Source organism: Stegastes partitus, unplaced genomic scaffold (assembly GCF_000690725.1).
Source record: "Stegastes partitus isolate 25-593 unplaced genomic scaffold, Stegastes_partitus-1.0.2 Scaffold515, whole genome shotgun sequence".
Lineage (NCBI taxonomy): Eukaryota > Metazoa > Chordata > Actinopteri > Pomacentridae > Stegastes > Stegastes partitus.
The window spans coordinates 222,735-240,457 of record NW_007578246.1 but is presented as its reverse complement, the minus strand read 5'-3'; the positions used below and the strand labels follow the sequence as shown (position 1 = coordinate 240,457).

The window sequence follows — 17,723 nt, the reverse complement described above, 5'->3', positions numbered from 1 at the left end:
CACCTGTAGACCTTCCTGACTGACCGCTAGAACCACCTCAAGCATCCCTTCATTCACCAACAGGATCCCGACAACCTTCTTCATGACCAGAGGAGCCACCAGCACACCTGTAGGTCTACCAAAGAAAGAAAACCTCCTGAAGGGCTTCCCCTGTTTTGGTGGATTCATTAGAGTCATGTTGATGAAAGAAAGCTGCTTTATAGACGGACTGATGCTGGAAAAGCACAAATGAAGCGGCCCTGGCCCTCAGGAGTTGATCTGAGATGCCAGTTCAGACTGTTTGTCCCGCTCAGCCCTCCTCATGCCATTTCCCACCCTTTCCACTGTTTCTGTCATAATTAATCTGAACTGTACGGCGTTCTGAGACGACACCGGGGTTGTAATACATTGTCGACTGTCATGCTGCTGTCCTGTGGGGTTCTGGGCACGACGAGAGAAATTAAATCTGATGCTCACTGACTGATGATTCCAATCGTCTGTGGTCGGGGGGCAACGGTAAACAACAACAACAAAAAGAAAAGGAACAGAGCTGAAAAATGGCGGCTCTGAGTGATGAACTGGGCAAACTGGTCCAACTCCAGTCCACATGAAGGCGCGCTACAGTAGTGGCCTCGGAGCTCCAGGACTCGGTTCTGTTTGGCTTGTTCAGCTGAATTTTATCTGCTCCTCTGTCCCATAAAACCTTCCTATTGACAGGCAGCTCCACATCGACCCTCCCTCCCCCCTCTATATCCAGCCCACATTTTTCTTCCCTATGAGTATTAGTTTATTGAATAAGTGGCATCTGTTTTCCTGGCCCCGTCACCGTAAGGCGAGGTATTTCTCACTGACGCACAGCGCTGATTTATACGCCGCTCCGACTCTCCCCACAAAAAATAAAGCTAAGCAAAAAATTTCCAATACATCCTCCTCAACACACACACACACACACACACACACACACACACACACACAGCCTCCTCTTCCCCCATCCGTGCTGTATATAATTAACTTGGCAGATGTTATACACACTCAAACACTTTTACGCTCTCGTCCACAAACTCCCACTTTCTGTCACACACAAACGGCGCGATGATGAGACAGCCAAAGTCACAAATTACTGCTCAAGTGTCCGATTTGCCGGCTTCCTCGGGAAAAAACTGCAGCAACAGTTTGACAAAGTCCGCCCATGGCTGTGTCACATTCCCAGCGTTTCTACAAAGTGCTCCAAGCTATATTTCAAAAGCTGTTCATGTTGTAGAAGCGGCTTTGTAGCTTCTCCATCTACAGGAAAACATCAGAGTTTATTCTCTGTTAAGCTATCGGAGCATTTGGGCGCCTTTGGACCGTTGATTACGAGTTATATTTCCACATTCTTCTATTTTAATAGTCAAAATCTTAATGTCACGACTATTTTAAAACCCCAAAAGTGAATAAATTGTCCGTTAAACTTCTCCAACAGATTGTGAGTCAGAATGTTTCTGCTCCCTAAACTTTCAGTGGTGGGTTTGAGGCTTCAGAGAAGCTTTGGAGCCATAAATAGAAGACATTTTCAGAGGTTTCGTCGACAGAAATCAGAAGTTTCTCCTGCATTAACAGGATGCAGGACGCATTAATGCAGCCAAACATAAGACTGAACGTGTGATGTTTTATCTGTGGCCACTTTTCAGTTGAACTGCAGGCAGTGTTTCCACTGAGAGGAAAATCCAACCTCCTGGATCAATACATAAATGCAGCATGGCTCAGAAACAGTGAACAGAGCAGCCAGTTGTTGGAGGTATCTCCAGCTGATGGTGGAACATCTTTCTGATGAGCAGAGTGGAGAAAAACTGAAATGCACTGAGTTCTGTCTACTTCTAGTGATGGTTGTGCTGTTTCCACAAAGGTGCAGGACTTCATATTGCGTTAACGAACAGCCACTGAGCATCCTGATGTACGCCGTCTTACCTGTCGGGGTTCTGTGGACAGACGTGCATCTGCAGCAGGATTCTCTGGGTGAAGGTCTTGAAGCACTGCCCACACTTCCACAGGTGCCAGTCGCTGAACTCGCTGCTCAGCTGGCTGGTGGAGGTCGGGCTCGCCAGGACCCGCTGGTTCTTGGATCCCAGCTGGCCGAAGCTGGAGTCCGACTGAACGCCGACGCCGACCTTGTCCAGCAGGGAGAAGCTCCGGGGGCAGGGGGAGTGGGGGAAGACCATGGAGCGCATGAGGGTGGCGGTGGGGGTGGAGGAGGAAGACGAGGAGGAGGAGGAGGACGAGGGTTTGCCGTTTTTGCTGAAGGACTGGAGGGACTCCTGTCGGGTCATGGCCTCCATCACTGTGGTCGGGACGTTCACTGGAGACAAAACAAAAGACAGAAATGTTTCGGTTACATGTAAAGAGCTCGTTTTCAGTCAGAGAGTCAAACAGCTGTGACAAGGCTGCTTGTAATGGACTGGTTATCTGAGTTTACACCTTTCTTTCAACTTGTGGTCTGAATCTATAAAGTGCTTTTCTACCTTAAAGCGCTTTGCAATGTTTTCTCATTCACCCATTCACACACACATTCATGCACCAATGGCGACCAATGGCCATGCGAGGTGTTGCCTGCCACTGGGAGCAACTTCAGGTTCAGTGTCTTTCCCAAGGACACTTCAAGGACACTTCGACTGTGGCAATGAACCGCCAACCTTATGATCAGAGGACAACCTGCTCTACCACCTGAGCCACAGCCGCCCAGGACAACACTCTTCATTTACCAGAACATCTACGCTCTAAAGTCTAACGCCTACCTGCCTACAGATAAATATGCCTTGAGGACACGGTGAGTAGCTCAGATCAGATCAAGTTCATTTCTATGGTACATTTAAAACAACTTGAGTGGATCAAAGCAACAACACACAGAACATATACATAAACATTTAGAATAAAATACAAAATACTACAAATTAAGAGCATGAAGATCTACCAAAAGCTCTGAAAACATGTACGATGGCATTTTTCTTCAGTGGAGGAGCAGCTACCTCCGAGGTTCCATCTTTGCCACCCACCAGACTCAATCAGGGAACTTACATCCACAATCCACTGCATCCACAATATAACATCTACAAGGACCTCATAGTGGAGGCATTCAATATGTAGCTTGGCTCAGGAAACCCATCTGGATCCCAAAGAGCAGCTGAAGGACACAGGTCTGGAGAAGGTAGAACTTATGCTAACATGTGCTGCTGAAATCTCCTCGACTGCGGCGCACAAAAGCTATTTGAGCTTCTGACTGAGTGAAGCAGGACGGACAGATGGACGGAGGAACAATCAATCACTCAATCAAACCGTATTTATGTTGCACTTGTCAAACAAATCAAACGCGGTTCAGACGGATTCTACAATCGAACACATGTCGGAGACGTTAAAAACAGACTAACGCATAGAAAACAGCAAGAAAACGATTAAGATGATGAAACATGGACGATAACAAATACATTATCAAGGACTACACAATATAAACCGACTGCAGCAAAAATGAAAAAGTAAAATGAACTGAATGAACTGATGCTAGTTTATAATTTAAATACCAGTATTTTTAACTCCTCTCGTCCTGCTCCAGAGGCTGAAAGCAGCATGGACTAATGTATATGTTCTGCTGGTGGGACCTCGGGCAGAGGTGTTCAAGGTCAGGTCCTACCTCATAAACTAATAAAACACTGCTGAAGATCGACACACAAACTGAAGTTCATGAGGTTTATCTGTCACTAGGACGAGCTGGAAAAACAAACAGAACCGCGACAATGCTGCCGTTGTGATGGAAAAGCAAAGCCGGGACCTCGTGGTGCTAACTGGGACCAGAACCTCCTGGCAGGCCCACGGAAAGCTGCAGCTCCTGGGTCCAGTAGGAGGAACTGTGGGTCTAGTTAGGGCTGTTTGGAATCCCATTGTTGCGCAACCTACGGCTCAGGGTCCAAACTGGGGCCTCCAGAAGGTGCGTGGCCACTATTTACCTCCACTGGTATCACCGGTACTACTTCAATGAATCAACTAATACCGTCATAAATATAACATGTACACGGCTGGTTATAGGCAGCTGCTAACAGATGTGTACCTCCTTCTACGTGGTGTTTTAAATAATGTGCATTTGGATTCGCAGCTTGTAACTGTTTGTGTTTTGGTCACTGCTCTGGTGAGAAAACATCCTGACGTGGAAGCTGGAAAAATAAATATATCTGGTGGATAAGACGAGTTGGGTTTTGTTGGTGGATGAAACAGTCAAACACAATTAGATAAAAAAGGAGAAAAACCTGATATAAAAGCGTGTAAATGAGATTCTGGGCGACCCAGCTGATGCGAGCTGTCCTCACTTGACCCGGGAGTCAGCTGTGTTCTGTTTTGTGGTCTGACAGAAATGGACTCTAAACCCTTCATTATGTTTGAAATGACATTTAGAGGGCTTGTTTTACTTCGACTCGCTGTGGACAGTTTTGTTTTTCATCCTGTAAAACTGGTTTGTTTGGGAGAACCTGGCATGTGGACTGGCAGGTGGTCAAAACGCTGCACTTTGACACCACAGACGGAGAGTTTGTTTCCTCTCCTTCGCAAACAGGAACAATGACCGCGATCGTTCCCAGAGCCTAATCAAGTTATTGTACTTGCCTAAACTTCACCAGATGTCAGCCATCAGAAGCAGGGAAGTCACGGAAACCAAAAGTTTGGTAATCAGTACCAATACCACGGAAACTGTACGACTCTCAATACCGTCTTCGACACCACAGCAACCAGCGACGGAACAAACATCAGCTCTTGTTTGAAGAAACTTTGGACGGAGCCTCGAATAATAAAAAGACGTGACTGCTGTTCAAAACAGGGATGTTCTGCTCCGATCTCAGCTGGAATCAGGACTAATCAGGGCGTTTTTCAACTGACTTCATGGAAGTTCAATCTATGGTCTACGAATACAATTCTTCTTCTGGTTGGATTGGACTTGGACAAACCAGCTTAAAGGTCCACCTGCAGGCTCCTGATGCCATCATGGTGACATCACCGTCTCCAGTAGCTAACTAGGATAGCCGTGGTGCTGTTTGCACTGGTGGGGTTATTGGCATCAAAAACGATTTAGCAGGTCCTAGAATTTCAGATTCTAAAAGAGTGATCAGGAAAGTTTAATTTTACACAAATTCCAATCATGCCAGCAAATGACCTGCAAATAGCTGCCACATGTCTGTATATGAGCTGAACTCCTCCCGTCTCCTGATCCATTTGTCTTACTACACCATGATTCAGCATCGTTCTCCACTAACCTATCCAGGTTGTTGTCGGGTTGTTTAATTAGCATGTGAACAGCGCAAAACCCAGTAAATGCTGCTCCAGAAGGCTTTACACTGACGGGACTGGACTCCACTGTGTCAGTAAATACGACAAGATGCAACAGAAGAGATCAGCGTCACCACGATATCAGTTATTTCACTGAGCTCTGCACTTCTGCTGATGACATTTATCAGTGTTCCAGACGTGAGGCGAGTAGAAGGACTCTGTAGAGGTAAAGTGAGAGTAAAAGAGATTCTTCGTTTTTTCCTCTGTGACAGTGAACGCAACACAAAGACTAATTATTCTGGGCTCATTATTACAGTCGTGACTCCATAATTCGACCCTTAACAATCCTAAACCTGCTATCTGACAGGTTTGTAGGAAACAAATCATCTGACTGAACAATCCCACAGATTGGCTACGTTCACACTGCAGGACTTGATGCTCAATGAGGATTTCTTTGTGACTTCCTTCACGTTTCCACTTCAATGCGACTTGTATGTGATCTGCTGTGTGAACTTCATACGAGCCAAAAGTGTCCCGCATGCGCAGAAGAGGACACGACGACGTCACACGCAGCGAGCGTGCTCAGTGTTTATGGAAGTAAACATGGATGGTAACGGTGGAGCGTATCTGCCACTCCCCCGCCGCCACCGATGGAGGAAACAGAAGTGTGAGCGCTAACTAAACTAGCATCAGCAGCCAAGTACTGCCTGTGTGTTCTGGACACTTCCACCCCGTCAGAGCGCTGCCCCGGGGTGGAAGTGTCCAGAACGTGCACCAGTACACCGGTCAGTTAGGCTGAAGTCCAGCGATGTGTTCTAACAACACACTAGTTATTATAACAACTATTAACAATAATAAACAACTAATGATCCTTCCAGCATCAAGCCCTCCTCGTATCTGGACCTCCATCTATTATAGCAACATGCTACAAACCAGGCTCTGAACCTTACTGGTTAAAAACACAGCGCCTACATTCATTTTAATATATTTTTTTTAGTGTTTATTTACTTCATAGACAACATTGGTAAATAAAGTACTTGGATCCTTTTATTAAATAAACATTAATATCACCAGTAGAACAACATACAATAATATAAATAAGCATTATCAGAACAAATGTACTGTGCACAGTGTCTCCTGTAACCGTTTCACTACATCAGTGTGTTATATTATTGGGTTTTTATTCCTCATGCAGTAATGCAGAAGCAGGGTTTTGTTGCTGTAGTAACTGATCATCTGCAACGAAGCGGGATCAATAAAATTCAGCAAAATCGAACAGATCTTCAGCCCGACCAGTCAGAAGATGCTCATAATGGAATATTGTGGAAGGTAAGTAACTTGTTTTGCCTTGTAGAGAGAACGACAGACGACTTTACACCGTGCCGTCTGTTCCTTCATCATCTCCACGTCTTTTCACCGCTCTACAGAAACAAGCAGCCTCCCTCCGACGTCCTCTGCAGGCGGCTCGTCATAACCGTCGGCCATCCTTCATCAGCTCACCTCTGCCATCAGGCCACCAGGCTCCATTGATCCTCTAATAACCTTATGAGGAGATAATTACACCATTTGTAAGTTGCCCGACGGCGCTATCGACGTCCGCGTTATGCGCCGCTCGCCCACACTTAATTCATTTCGCTACAAACATCGCGTACACAGAAAACGCGAGTCGATACGAGCTGGGGTTTGCGTATGAGATGCATCATCGGACGGGGAGAGTTATGCAGATGCGGCGGGCAACACTGCAGAGTCGGGCCTTTCTTTCTTTCCTTCACAGGGTGTGACGGGAATGCAAAGTGCGATCGCCGCGAAGAAGCGAGAGTTCAAAGTTTGAACTTTTCAAGGCCGACGGAGGCGAGCGCTTGATGCCGACTAGGTGGAGCATCAGCCTCTATATCTCTGTGTAACTCTGCTGCTTTTTGACACTCCTCCTCCTCCTCCTCCTCCTCCTCCTCCTTTGTCTTCATTATGAGAAACACATGACGACCCCTCCCAGCCATCTCTCTCTGTTTATATCGTTTTCTCTTTGTCGTGCAGTTTGACAATACGTACATTACATCCGTCAGCGTGCAGAAAAAAGTCAAGCAGCTCCACAGAGACCTCCTCCAAATCACGAAAACATCACAGCTACGTTCAGTGATCGTACCGTGGACAGAAACGCTCCATATTGTTGTTGTGATGTGAAGCTTCCCGTTGGTCCCCCAGAACATTCATCAGTGTCTCGTAGAGCTGGTAGAGAACCAGAGCTTTGTTTGTCAGAGGCTTGAGGTTGACATTGAACTAAAACGTCGGCCTCAGGCTGCTCTGACGTGGAGATAAAACAGCTGCTGAGTGCGGTTTACAGTACGTCTGAGAACAATCCACCTTCCGCCTCAGATATCTGCCACGCCACCGAGTCAAACTCTGACTTGGGACATTCTGACAGGTCATGTTTCCTACAGCAACGTTCTGACCGGTTCAGACCTGATTTAAGATCTAAACAGGACAACGTAGATGTGTTGAATGGAGGGAACTTGAATGGAACCGTAGAGAAACTGGAGTTTATACTCAGCTGCAGATATGTAAAGGTAAACGGGGGAAACATGATGCGACTCGTCTTGAGAAGAGTAACGATGTGGATTTGTGAGCTGTCGGTTAACTAGAACATCCAGTCTAGCTAATAAACAGAACAGCTCGCCTTAGTGGTTACAACAGTTTTAGTAAAACCAAAGAGGTTCAGACACACAGACTGTACCTGCTGATGCTTCGCTGTTTCTGTGAAATATAAAATAAGGTCGACGTCAATACAGCAAAGTGAGACAGGCCTGTGTGGCTTCTCTCTCCTTACTGGGATGAAGTACAGTTCAGATCGTGTTGCCAAAGCTTTGTTAGCGGTCGATGATCAGAACGCTAGCCGTGATTATAAAGCCTTATAAAATCAATAGGGCCAATTATAAGAGCGCTCATAATAATACGTCAAAAGCCGAACAGATGTGAAAGTGAAGTACGGACGAGTTCACTGCAGAGGTGACAAAATGAAAAACATCCTCCTCACGCTTCCTTTCTTCGTCTTTAAATCTTCATCCCTTTGCTGTTTCCTTAAACCTCCTCTCGTTTCCTCTACTTCTGTCCTTCACACTCCTTCTGTCCGTTTTCTTTCCTCTCTTCCCTCTTCAATCTTTATCTTTCAATCTTACAAAAACAAACGTCTGCTTCAGAGCAAGAAAACAGAGGAGGACGAAGAGAGCAATGAAGAGAAGGAGGAAGACGAGGAAGCAGCAAACGGAGGGAAGACAATGCTGAGTCTCTCCTGGTCTGTGGGCCGGCCGGTGCACATGCTGTTGCTGTTAGGCGGCGGCCGGGCTGCACAGCGTCAAGCCGACAGGCCGTGATTGGATGGAACGTGCATGAGTAAACAAGCACGGGGTGTGTGTGCTTTGACAGTGTGTGTGTGTGTGTTTTGTTGTGCGCTGCCGTGTGGTTTGGCTCTCGGCTCATGTGAGCGTACGAGTCCTGATGTGTGTGCATGTAAGCACATGTAAAGGGAAATGCGTGTTTAATGTTACATGTGTTTCCATGTACGTTTGAGTTTACGTCCACACTAACGGCACTTCGGCCACGTTGCTCGTTTCTTCTCAACAGCTCTGCTCTTATTTCATCAGTCCAGCTGCATCACAGCGACTATCTGCCAGTAAAGATGACTCCAGACATGCTTCAGGTTTACTCTCCTGTGTGTTAACAGTGACGGGGCAGTGAATGCATCTAAAGCAGGGGTGACCTGCAGCTCAAAAGTGAACCTGAATGCAACAGAAGCTGCTGCTGCTCTGCTAACGAGACGCTCGCGCTACTCTGTCTGTGCAGATGTGGTGTTAAGAGCATCAATTATTAGACTTGAAGGGTCACTTTTAACATTTTTCGGCTCTTCTTGTCCTTTAATTTGCTTTTTTGTGCATTCAGAAGGTTGGCAAACGTCAGAGGGAACAACTCAGCAGGTAAACATGTTCTATTAGACGACAAAAGTAAAATAATAAACCAGTAAATGTTTATAATTTAATTATTTCCTTGTATTTTCATGTGGGCTCTATAAAAAAAATGAATATCTCTGAAATATTTTCTGTTAATTTGCTTAATTTGGATTTCCTCAATCTGATTTCACTCGTTCTATATCATCCAAGCAGTTTGTTAAATTTACATTTAATCTGTTTTCTAAAATCAATGTCGAGGTTTTTCACCAGATGTTTTGCAATTAAGTCTGTAACTAACGAGCCTATATTTAGAATTTAAGCCATCAGAATATTTCACATTTTGAGGATTTTCTCTTGCTGTTAAAAGTGACCTTCTGTTAAAGTCCTAATTGTTTTGGTCCAAATAAAAACAATAAATTGCAGCTTCAGAATAACAAAACTGGAGTCTGATGTGTGGATGTGAGGAGCTCCGGCGGCTCCACATCTGTGACGGTTCGGTTGTTGGTTCAAATCTCTGACTGCAGTGAGCGCCGCTCGGCCAGACACTGACCTGGAGTCCGACCGCAAGATATTTTATCTCCTCGTATGTTCAGTTCAAACATTCCTTCCTTTAACCGCTAACGTGTTTGTTTAACAGTGAATCTTAAAAAAAAAAAAAGAGATGGTGCTCAGGTCAAATCCTTTCATCTGAATGGAGTTAAACTGCAAATTATGACAAAAGCATAAATGTCCCACTATTAATCAGTTTTAAAGTTTTCCCTTCGATATGTTAGTTTTTTACTTTCACGCAGCAGATCTGAGGTTCATCAGATTCGCTGACCGACGCCGTCCAGATGAACACAGGACACTGTGGCTTTACTGGTCAGTTTCCAGTTCTGTGCACTGGCAAAGGTCAGAACCTCCAACGTCTGTGCCGCTCAGTCTCAGCCCCGCCGTCTCCAGCCTCCAGAGTTTTGACGTTGGTCCTCTGTGGGCACAATCAGACGGCGATGCCACGGAAAACCCAAACGCAGTTAGTAGCGTAATGTCTTTAATTTGGAGCAGAGCTGCTGTCTCTCAGTTTGCACAAAGGAAGCATAATCTAATTTGGCCTAATTGGGATGTGAACAAACTTTTTTCACTGCCGGCTGGAACAAAAGCCTTCGGTATGCGTCTGGCCTCTGCCAGCGTCTGTTTGTTTTGTTCATCTCTACTTTATTCACGTGAACAGAAACCATTTCATTTAAACTGAGGACGACTTTTATCTCTGTTGAAGCTCTGGACTTCAGCTGGTCGACATTTAATATTAATGTTAAATACTTCTATGACAAACAGTTGGATCAGTGGCTCTGCTGCACCACGTTTCCTTCGCCTGCATGTTATTGATCCATCATTGATCCACCTCATTAATATCAGTTAACAAACACTTTTTAAAACCAATAACAAAAACTTGCAGTTGTTTGTTGTCAAAATTTGGAACAACACAAACCGCAACACAAAACTCTGCTGAAACACAAAAGCTTATTTATGTTTAAATGACAAAAAACATAATTTATCCGTCAGTGTTGATTGGCTATTAGGCCTAATTATTATGCAACCAATCAGGGAGTTATGTGGGCGGGACTTTGCCCAGAGAGCTGCATCTTATCCAAACTCTACACAGGCCTTGGTGTGGGTCATTTGAATTTTTCTAAAAAAAGAAAAACCAATTATTTGTCATTTTAAAAGAACTACTGTTCAGCCGTGACTCGATAATCCGACACTAAATGTAAAACCTTCTTCTATGTCGGATTGTCCAGATACGAGGAGGGCTGGATGCTGGAAGGATCATTAGTTGTTCATTATTGTTCATAGTTGGTATAATAACTAGTGTGTTGTTAGAACAAACATGAACGCTGGATTTCAGCCTAACTAACCGGTGTGACTGTGAACGGGCAGTCGGTTGGCATCAAAGGTAAATACGTTCAGACAGCAGGCTGATTGAGACAAATCTGATTTTTTTGCCCCTATGCGACCTGGATCTGGTCTTTTCATGACAGTCTGAACAACACATATCCAATAAATGAATATCAGAATATTTTGCTCCATCGGGGGACACTTCCACCCCGGGGCAGCGCTCTGACGGGGTGGAAGTGTCCAGAACACACAGGCAGTACTTGGCTGCTGATGCTAGTTTAGTTAGCGCTCACACTTCTGTTTCCTCCATCGGTGGCGGCGGGGGAGTGGCAGATACGCTCCACCGTTACCATCCATGTTTACTTCCATAAACACTGAGCACGCTCGCTGCGTGTGACGTCGTCGTGTCCTCTTCTGCGCATGCGGGACACTTTTGGGTCGTATGAAGTTCACACAGCAGATCACATACAAGTCGCATTGAAGTGGAAACGTGAAGGAAGTCACAAAGAAATCCTCATTGAGCATCAAGTCCTGCAGTGTGAACGTAGCCAATCTGTGGGATTGTTCAGTCAGATAATACGCCGTCATCCTGATTGGTGACATTAAATGTCATGTCGGAGTCACAATCCAAGGCTGTCGCTATGTTAAGGCTGTTTTTATGGGTTCTGTTGGTTTTTCCTAAAAACCTGTTGGATAGCAGGTTCTGGATTGTTAAGGGTCGATTATCGAGTCACGACTGTATTTAGAACAATAAAGCCTTTCTTATCTTGATGGAATAATCAGCAGAACATCTGATCACTAAAACAATCTAGAGTCTGCAGGTGAACAAGTTGTTTCCTCACATAAACGTTCATCAGATGAGGATTCTTCAGGCCGCTGCGTCATTTTGGAATTAAAGCCACTAAAAACAACATCCAGACATTTTCCTGGACAAAAACGCACATTTGCTGCCACAGAAAACTCAACCGTCGTCATGTCAAAGCTTCAGCGCTCAAACAAAAAAAAAGCACAAGGAACTGTTGTACTAACTTCACCTGAACGTTTGAATGCACTTTTTTTTTCTGCAGCTGGGACCGACAGAAACCTGCTGGTGGCCACATATGAAGGCTGTTTTCAGAGATGAATCCGTTCAGTGACTGTCAGCGTATTTCACGGCCGTCACAATGTGATTAAAACGAGCCTCAGAGTTCGGTTTGTGTGCTGACGACAGCTCAGGTCTTGGTCGACGTGTGCAGACGTCCCGTCACCACGTCTCATGTAAAAGACTCGTTCCGTCTGTAAAACAAACCGGTCTGCGCCCAAACGTCTCTAATTTGCAATCAGCGCGATCTTGTTTCGCTGCGACTCGGCGAAGGACGAGCTCCTAATTCAATTTAGATCCCACAGATTAAAACTACTTCTTCATGTTTTGTTTTTTGTTTTGTTTTTTTGCTCCGTAATTGAGTAAGAAAAGTTTGTTTTTTTATCCCTGCGGGGACAGAAGTTCGTCTGTCAAGTCCTCAGAAAGAGAAATGTTTGAATGGAAACGATTGAAAGCAGCTGACTGAGCAGAAAACTGAGAGAGAACGGAAACAAATTAGTGACGGAGAGAAAGATAGGATGGATGGAAAGGAATGAAAGAAACGTTTAACGTCCACGCTGGATGTCAGAACATCTAAACCATCTGCCCACAGAGCTGGGAGACGAGCTACATCACGACTTAACGTTCTGCTTCAGTCGATAATTCTTCATGATCCTAAACAGCTGAAGACCAGAAGGAAACACTCTGTGATTTGTTCTGTACTTTCATTTGTACCTGATCGGACATTATTGCTGCTGATTAAGTTGATCTCTACTGTTTAATCGTGGATCATCTGCTTCTACAGTTCATATCTACTGGTTGTCTTAATAAAGATAACAGCTGGCCTGGATATGCAGATGTCATCATGCCGTTTGTCCTTGAACAAAAAAAAAAGAAGAGAACACTCCAGACATCTGCATATGAACTGAGGGCATCTGCAGCTGAATTTGTTGTAATTCAGGTTTCAGACTTTCAGACTTCCACAACTTGATTCTGACGAGTCCTATTTCTACTTCGACGCATCTTTTAATTCCCCTTAACTGAACTTATCCACGTTGTTCGTTATAGCTGCTTCTAATTAAGTCTGAACTGGTTAAACTACAGAAGAGCTTTGACTGGTCAGAGTGATGCTGCAGACGTCAGAAGCCTCATTCATCAGAACCTCACATGAGAGACGTTTTAGCGACATACGGGACGAGTTCGAGTCCAGAGTTCTGGTTCATGTCGACCACAAGCTGAATGATTTTACACGTAAAGTTAACTTCAGCTTATTAATGTTTAACACACTTGACAAGGAGAGACAAAGGACAGGTTAAAAAAATAAAACTGAACAATTGTAAGAAAAAGGACAAAACAAAGTATTAAGACACAAACTTTATAAATGAGAACTGTTTGTCAACAACATGTGAACCAGCCGAGGAAACCTCGAGTGGGACGGCCGTTTTAACCGCCTACACTGCTCATAAAAACCTTTTAAGAACATTTAACAAACATAATTAAAGTCTGATTGGTGAGTAAAATGAGGAGTACGCATGCCTGGATGTTACTGATGATAAAACCTGATCTGCTCATTTTGGGAACAATTAAGCTGAACTTCCAACTAAACTGATGCATCGATGAGCTAAAATGTGAATTAATTAGATTAGATTAGATAAAACTTAGATTAACTAAAATATATGTTAACAAAAGATCAGCTGCACAAAACATTTTGTCTACATTGTTTGACATTTTATAGAAAAACAGTATAAATAATAATTAATAGACATTAATATATGACCCGTATGTAGACACACTGGATCCAGAACCTCTGACAGTGGGTCAGAGTTTCAGATTCAGTATCTTCTTTTAAATCACTTCTTTTCCCTTTATATCGGTACCGCCTGCTGCTCCTAATCTACTTTTATCTTCAGCTTTCATCCTAATTCCCCTCCGTGATGTCGTCTTTTTAATCAGTTTTACTAGTTTTATTATAACACACCTTCCAGTAGTGACCCGTCCTGTTCTTCATTTCATTTTTATTGTGTGTATTTTTATCCTTGGAGTGTTTTTATACGTGTTGTTCTTCCTGTGTCGCCTCGTCTCACTCTGTGTTGAGTTTCTTTATCATGTAAAAGCACTTATTAATATTATTATTATTACATTTTCATGTAAACAATCTGAAATATTTAGGAAGCTCTAGGAGACGTAGCATGAAGAAGAAATGTTAAAACAATCAGCTGAGTGGCATCGACGACGTTTCTTTTGATCTGATTTAAGGCCGTTTTTAGACTCTTTACAATAAACGTGAGCGATGCTTTCAGAGACCTACAGAAACGCTGTTTTCTTAATTAAAGCAAGAAGAGAGGAAGCCAGACGAGCAGAGGGCTGAGTTTAGGTAAAACTCTTCCTTCCAGCCGTTGTTTAAACCACTTTGACAGGAGACCTCTTTTGTTTTTTTAACTCTCTGCCAGAAACTAATGCACTTATTTAAAATGAGTCATTTCATTTTGCAACATAACCTGAAAATTGTCGACGCAAACCAGAACCATGTGGAGCGAAGACACGAACCGGAGACCAGAGTCCTGGTCCTCCTTTAAATCCCTGCTGAGGACAGATTTCTGTTTGTCTGTTGAGTTCTACATGTCAGTCCTTTATTTTACTCTTTATTTGCAGCTTCTCTTGCTCGGAGTATTTTTAGTTTTTTGTCTTTGTAAGGTGCTGTATGAATAAAGCTTATTGTTACAGAGATCTGGGAAGGAAGTGTGTTTATTTTAAAGTCCAGGAAAACAAGATGACAAAAGGTCTGGACCCTCAGTTTGATATAAAAGTGTGAGGGGGGCAGTGTGTCGACACCAAGCCACAACCACACAAATAAGAGAGTTCTGCCGCGGCCGTGTTTTGGCTGGCTCGGCCCGGCAGACAAATAAATCAGATAGCGAGGAGTTGGTAAAGAGAACCTGCGTTTGCATCGCTGTTTTTGCGGCGGTTCTTCCAGCCTAACGGCTTAAATGCTGTCGGTAATACGATTTGAGCGCCGTCCAAACACAACTGCTGGCTTTAGGTTTGGCTCTCGCTCCGATGTTTCACCATTTAGATATTACGGCATCTGACTCAGAGTTCACGGCTTCAACACCCGACGGCCGCGGGAAGCAGACGGTATTTCTGTCACTTCACAAATATTTTCCTAAACTGTTGGTTCGGTGTGAACTCTGCTGCTCGAGGATAAACGTGCTCCTAACACAGGAGGGTGGACGGAGGAAACAGGAGGCTTACGGTTCTCGTCCTGAGCGATGCACTGCAGCGGGATGCCGAAGAAGGAGGTGTAGGAGTCGTTGTACCAGACGAGCAGCTCGGTTCCTCTGGGGATGTCCATGCACGCTCTGTAGAAGATGCAGGACCTGAAACACACACAGAACAGACGCAGTTTAATCAGTTATTATCTGGTGAATCTCCTCAGAATCTCTGAAGAGAAAGAAAATGATCCTGAAGACATCTCAGGAGTTGTTTGGATGTGATCTGAAAGGAAAAGAAGCGACGTTTTGTTTTCTCTGCTGGCAGGAAGAACGTTCTGTCATTAGATGATCATTTAAATAGTCGTCAGCTGTTAGGTTCATCACCGACTACACTCTGTTCCCACCACCTAATTAACCTAATTATATGCATGATTGCAAAATAAAAAATGAGAAACCTTTTAAGTTTAATCTGTTTTCTGAATGAGTTCATTTAAAACTAAAGATAAATGAAATCTCTTTGAGCCAGTACATATTTTAAATGTTTGTCAACTTGTGTTCATGATTATTGTCGTCAAGTACGTAAAAGATCATAAAAATAGTTAGAACTAATTCATTTTTATGAGTAATCTACTTAATAACTTGCTGCCAGTCCATAAGAAATAAAAAAAACCTAAAACTCTTCAGTCAATGTAGTTCATCAGGTGAACATCATCTCATTAATGTTCGTCTCTCATCAGAAAGACGAATACAAACCGTCGCTCTTTTTACATTTTATTTAGTTTAATTCTCTTTTGCAGCTTCCTGAATGTAAATACTTTCTGGTTTCTTTCCTCCTCTGTGACAGCAAAATAAGACGTTTGTCGTTTTGGGCTTCTGGGAAACACTGACGGACGTTTTTCACCGTTTTAACGACGAATCGAGGAAATAATCGGCAGTGAAAGGTGGTCGTTACTGATCGTGTGAAGATTACGATGAATGAAAACGCAGCGATAAAACAAAACACCTCGACAGTTCTTCTCTAGAAAATGACCTGACGGTGGAGGAAAGATCAGGGGTCAGACAAATAATAAATAGCAGAACTCATTTTTATCTTCAGGGAAATTCAGGCTTTTAACTTCATCTTTTTCTGCTTCTAGTTCATCTCGTTTTAATTCTTAATTGCTTTATTCACTCTTGAAGATTTTATTGTACTAATTTAACCTGGTTTTTTAAAATATGCACGTCTAAATCTCGTGTTTATTTGTGTGTTTGCTCCGTTTCACTGAGTTTAAATAAAGGTCATTAAGTCCCTCCTCTGACAAAAACAAACTGCTGACAAACGGCCCTCGATAGGAGACGACGCGAAGAGCTCCGTGACTCTGTCCAGGTCCGGTTCTGATCCGATAAGGGCTCGATCCCACATGCGACCGAGCCCGGATGATTTATGGGAAATATCTGGTGTCTCTCACTCTCCTCAGACCGACTAATGACGGCGCTGTTGTTCGAACGCTGACGGTTCCCGGGTCACGCCGCCGCTAAAACAACAGCCCGTCCGCCCAAGAACATCATTCTAACAACGAAGTCCGCGTTCAAAACCGCGTCTTCGCATCCAGCCCAGACTATTTTAAAACACTTTCCCACATGTTTTTCTCCCACCGGGGCGGTAGGGTGTCAGACGGACCGGATCGCAGCCCAGAGGTCACGGGTTCGACTCCCACGCGACTCCCTCGTCTCTCTGCCAACGAGCCTTTGAGCCAGAGAGCTAATTAGTCCTGAGACGGACGCTCACAGTAAAAAGAAACGATCCGACTTGTTTTTTACGTCCAGATAATTCAAACCACATTGAGTTTGCTCGTGTGAGAAACACTCGGCTAATGAAGTTTGACTGGGCGTCGCTAAAAACGCTTCTTGAGGCGATCAGAAGTCCAATTTAGTCATCAGACGGGTTAAAAAAACGAGCCTCAGAGTTTATGGACAAGAAGAGCACAAACTACACAAAACTAACTCACTGATGGATTTAAAAAGTTAACACAGACTTTGTGGAGATATATGATTTAGACAACTTTGTTTTTTCTGCCAAAGAGACTCTCGAGGGAAGAAGGGAGAGCAAACAGCGAGAGAGAGGATAAATAATAAAGAGGAAAAAGACAAATAGACAGAAAAATTAAAGACGACAAAAAGAAAAGCCAAAGAGGCGAGATGTGACACGATGCTTATTTAATTAAGTCAAGACACACCAAACTAAAACACCGAGTGGGAGGAAAAATAAGAGGAATTACAGAAACCGTACTGCTGCAGCAGAGCAGGAGGTGGACAAAATAACAGAAACACCTCACGGTCCACGTTCTCACAGCGTTTGTCCGAGGAGGCCGTCAGAGCGCTGACTCACGGCTGCAG

General features: G+C 44.0%; 1 protein-coding gene across 2 annotated transcripts in view; it reads right to left on the bottom strand.

Annotated features, from left to right (window-relative positions):
- Window positions 1-17,723, bottom strand: part of prdm6 (PR domain containing 6) — an 86,801-nt gene that overhangs the window by 22,496 nt on the left and 46,582 nt on the right. For both annotated transcript variants that reach the window (XM_008287696.1, XM_008287697.1), the window contains 2 exons: window positions 15,388-15,512; window positions 1,927-2,314 (listed from right to left, as the gene is read on the bottom strand). In XM_008287696.1, coding sequence (XP_008285918.1) covers window positions 1,927-2,314; window positions 15,388-15,512 — 513 coding nt within the window. The remainder of the gene's footprint in view (window positions 1-1,926; window positions 2,315-15,387; window positions 15,513-17,723) is intronic.